General features: G+C 39.1%; 1 protein-coding gene across 1 annotated transcript in view; it reads left to right on the top strand.

Moving 5' to 3' along the window:
• The first annotated feature begins 3,858 nt into the window (after positions 1 to 3,858).
• The window catches only part of LOC133576544 (class I histocompatibility antigen, F10 alpha chain-like), a 15,964-nt gene continuing 15,001 nt past the window's right edge, over positions 3,859 to 4,821 (top strand). The window contains exons 1-2 of the mRNA XM_061929846.2: positions 3,859 to 3,990; positions 4,652 to 4,821. The exon at positions 4,652 to 4,821 is cut by the window's right edge and continues 97 nt beyond it. Coding sequence (XP_061785830.1) covers positions 3,936 to 3,990; positions 4,652 to 4,821 — 225 coding nt within the window. The 5' untranslated portion in view covers positions 3,859 to 3,935. The remainder of the gene's footprint in view (positions 3,991 to 4,651) is intronic.

Raw genomic sequence — 4,821 nt, 5'->3', positions numbered from 1 at the left:
AACATTCAGTTGAAGAATTAGGCCATCAAGTTAAGATAAATGGGTTGAAAAATGTGGATCAAGGATACTTTATTGAATTGATTTCACTTTCATATTTGAGATTGTCACCTTATTGTGGTTAAGAGCTACCAGCAGGAGCTTAGTCTTCAGGTGGCACACCCAAGTTGCACAGGTGTGACAAAGTACAATCCTCTTCTCCAGGATGGAGTTGGACTCACAGGGCCTGATTTGTTAAAGGTTTGCGTGTACTAAAAGAGGTGCAAACCTGATGGCACACGCAGAGCTGATCTACTAAACCTGTGCAAAGTGGATGGCGTCTCTTAAGTGAGCAGAATATGCAAAATAATATGCAGAATATATGCTGATCATTAAAACAGCCACAATACTGGGAGAAAATGCCAATATAATGATTTATCACGCCCAATATGATTTATCAACACTCATCGCTGTGGTGCCAGCACTATTTAGCTTTTATTTAGTAAGTGTGCACACTGACACTTCCACACACGGCTGCAGGATCAGTGCTTGTGCTCCACACACACACATTTGACACTTATCCTCTTTTCAGCAACATCATTTTATAGCTGCTAAACGACTTCAGGGGCTAATCTGATTGATGCATTATTGTGGACTTTATTATTTTTCAATGTTCTTTTTTTTCAATATACAAACCCCAAAAGCAGTGAAGTTGTCTCGTTGTGTAAATGGTAAATAAAAAGAGAATACAACAAATCCTTTTCAACTTATATTCAATTGAATAGACTGCAAAGACAAGATACTAAACGTTCAAACTGGAAAACGTAATTTTTTGCAAATATTAGCTCATTTGGAATTTGATGCCTGCAAGATGTTTCAAAAAAGCTGGCACAAGTGGCAAAAAAGACTGAGAAAGTTGAGGAATGCTCATCAAACACTTATTTGGAACATCCCACAGGTGAACAGGCTAATTGGGAACAGGTGGGTACCATGATTGGGTATAAAAGCAGCTTCCATTAGAAGCTCAGTCGTTCACAAACAAAGACGGGGCGAGGGTCACCACTTTGTGAACAAATGTGTGAGCAAATTGTTTAAGAACAACATTTTTCAACCAGCTATTGCAAGGAATTTAGGGATTTCACCATCTAAGGTCTGTAATATCATCAAAAGGTTCAGAGAATCTGGGGAAATCACTGCACGAAAGGCCGAAAACCAACATTTTTTTTATTTTTTTATTTTTTTATTTTTTTATTTTTTGTGTCCTGTTCAGCTTCTCAGGCAAATCATATAGTTGATGTAGATGCCCATGTCGGCTGTTCAGATTTACTTTACAAAAGAGAAGTGTAGGATACTTCTCTTGTTGCCTTATTTGTATTTGACTTTATTAAATGTATTTATATAAAACCAACATTGAATCCCTGTGACCTTCGATTCCCTCAGGTGGTATTGCATCAAAACGCGGCATCAGTGTGTAAAGGATATCACCACATGGGCTCAGGAACACTTCAGAAAACCACTGTCAGTAACTACAGTTGGTTGCTACATCTGTAAGTGCAAGTTAAAACTCTATAATGCAAAGTGAAAGCCATTTATCAACAACACCCAGAAACGCCGCCGGCTTCACTGGGCCTGAGCTCATCTAAGATGGACTGATAAAAAGTGGAAAAGTGTTCTGTGGTCTGACGAGTCCACACTTCAAATTGTTTTTGGAAACTGTGGTCGCGTCCTCCGGAACAAAGAGGAAAAGAACCATCCGGATTGTTCTAAGGTCAAAGTGAAAAAGGCAGCATGTGTGATGGTATGGGGGTGTATTAGTGCCCAAGACATGGGTAACTTACACATCTGTGAAGGCACCATTAATGCTGAATGTACATTCAGGTTTTGGAGCAACATATGTTGCCATCCAAGCAACGTTATCATGGACGCCCCTGCTTATTTCAGCAAGACAACGCCAAGCCACATGTTACAACAGTGTGGCTTCATAATAAAAGAGTGCAGGTACTAGACTGGCCTGCCTGTAGTCCAGACCTGTCTACCATTGAAAATCTATTTGAAAGTCTATTCAATTGAATATAAGTCAAACAGGATTTGCAAATTATTGTATTCTCCTTTTTTTTTTAGGAATTACACAATGTGACAACTTCACTGGCTTGGGGTTTTGGATATTAATTATGAAATGTTGTTCCTAGATTACATACATGCTAATAAAAAAAACTCTGCAATGATGTATTTTACAGACAAAAAGTTACACACTTTATCCCATGCTTGTGCAACAGCACACATCTCATTGTGAAAAATGTGAATGTTTGAAGGGGAACAAAATGTGATCTCTGAAAGGTTTACATGTCTCAAATTCTACACAGTAGGACACCCACCCAGACATACCACATACAGAATCACAATCAGAATGACTTTAATAATCCCTGAGGGGAAATACAGATTTTCAGCACAATCCCAGTCAAGAGCAGACAATTATTACAGGGAGACAGAACAGGATCAAACATTACAGAGAGACAGAACAGGATCACTGATGGGTCTGCCAACTTCCGGCGCCTCTTAAAAAAAGGTGAGAAACAGGTTAAAGCTGGGGGGTGAGAAAAAAAAAATCAGTGTAAAACCTGGGCCCCTGGAGAGGGGGTCCAGACTGAGGCCAAGGGGAAAAAAACTCATAGCCATAGCACAAATAAGCATGTTGTAAGAGGGAAACGTCAAAGACCACAAAGGACATTAAAGACATTAAAAGAGCAGAGCTGATGCAACCAGCCACTTCTACACACAGCCTCGAAAGTAGAACAACATGATGTGTTTCATGTGCTCTTGTAAAATGTGTCATTGAATAATAATACAGCATTTACGTAATAATACTCTGACTTGTTACGTGTTCATCATGAAAGAAAATGAAACAAATTGTGTGCATGACGCCAGGCACTGTCAAGAAGAGTAAAAAAGACAAAGATTGAAGGTGGCAATGAATGGGGTAGAGGGGCCCACAAAGATACTCTTTCAGAGGGACCACAATTCCCAGCAAGGGCCTTATTAAATAGATGATAAATAACTATGATATCAATAAATGTAACAATGTTATATAGCAAAGTAAAAGTTGTGTTTCTTATCTAAGTAAATGTAACTGGTTACTACTCACCTCTGTGGATAAGTGTGTTCACTTTTGACAGCTACGACAAAATAAAAGTCAAAACATAATAAAAATGATTTATCTTTTGCGACGGTCGCTGCGTTTAGAAACAAGCATGCAGTCAATGTTTGGCTTCTCCGTGTCTAATTTCACTTTCACTTTCTTTGATATTGTGCCAGCAGAAGCGTCTGCCTCACACGTTCAGCACTTTGGCCACAGCCAGTCAATGGCATGAATGCTTTCTGCTGACTTTTTACTCAGGATCAAACTTCCTGATGCAACCCTGGCCGGGAATCCAAGCCATGCGAGGCCGAAGCGTGTCCCGTTACCCCACCAGGGACGCCTCACGCTTGGGAGACATAATGGAGGAAATAAAAAGAAGTCTATCAATCATTATTTGTATTGATGCTTTCTTGAGAGGACTACAATATCATTACTTTCAACTCTAAATCTCACCTTCATTCCTCTTTCTTTCTTTTCTTTCCAAGTTTGGCGGCAAACTTGACACACCTTTTGTTTGTCAAGTCACGTGATTTCCCAGAAAAGCCACACAAGCATTTACCTGACGTGGCCACAAGGGGCGCTCTCTAGTGAGTCCAGTAGACTGCTGCCACTTTTCTCTTCACAATAGCGTTTGGTCTTCCCTAGTAACAGTGACGCGAAATGGAATGCTGACTCCTCATTGGCTCAGGTGGAGCATTATTAAAAGAGCCTCGACATTTCCTGCTTCATTTGTCCTGTTTGCGAGTCAAGCGAGTGCTCGTCACTTTTGTCTTTCTCTGCGGGATTAAAAGTGACAAACATCTTTTTGTTTCGTGCTGACATCATGAACTTGTTTTTATTCTTTCTTCTGGTCGTGCAAATGCACAGCGTGACGCCTGGTAAGTCCTTTTTATAACTTTATAAATGATTATTCATCAATCCTCTTTGTGCCTTCACTTATTTGACTTCTGAGAGTTTCTATTACTTATTAATTATATCCATTCTTATATTATTGAAGCTCTTTATTACTTAAACCTGGTTCTTTTTAAACATATTTTATTGTTTTCCTATTTTGTTTATCATTCAACAAAATATTTAAAGTGTTCCAAGAAAGTTCTAGAAGCAGAGAAATCCTTTATTTGTTTTCGCTTCAGTTTTTCTTGTTGAAAGACTTCTTTTTCCAAGGCTTGTAAGAAGGAACACTTCCTGAAATCTTCAACCACGGAAGTGTCAGAAAGTAATCAAATGTAGTAACATCATTCCGCCACAAGGTGTCAGTAAGAGTCGCAGAACAGCTTGTGTTCATATTCAGCCTCCAGTGGAGAAAAGATATGTTTCTTTTCAAAATGTTCAAAGTGTCAACAGATGTCCAATAATAAAAGATATCATTCATGTGTTGTACTTGTCATAGAACACCATGTGAGTCTTGACTGTGATATCTAGCAGTGTTTGATGTTGACTTTAAGACCCCACTGAAGACTGAATGAGCTCAAATATTCACAGTGCAAGATTGTTGAACATGAAAGTAAATAATAAAAAGTCATCTTGTTCTTCTTTCAGTGATTCACACGCTGCAGTATTTCCACACTGCGTCCTCTCAAGTTCCAAACTTCCCAGAGTTTGTGAGTGTTGGTTATGTTGATGGAGTTGAGATTAGTTACTATGACAGCAACATCAGGAAAGCAGAATCCAAACAGGACTGGATGAACAAAATCACAGCAGAGGAGCCA

The sequence above is a fragment of the Nerophis lumbriciformis genome, linkage group LG34, assembly GCF_033978685.3.
Source record: "Nerophis lumbriciformis linkage group LG34, RoL_Nlum_v2.1, whole genome shotgun sequence".
NCBI lineage: Eukaryota > Metazoa > Chordata > Actinopteri > Syngnathiformes > Syngnathidae > Nerophis > Nerophis lumbriciformis.
This window is presented reverse-complemented; position numbering and strand designations above follow the sequence as displayed.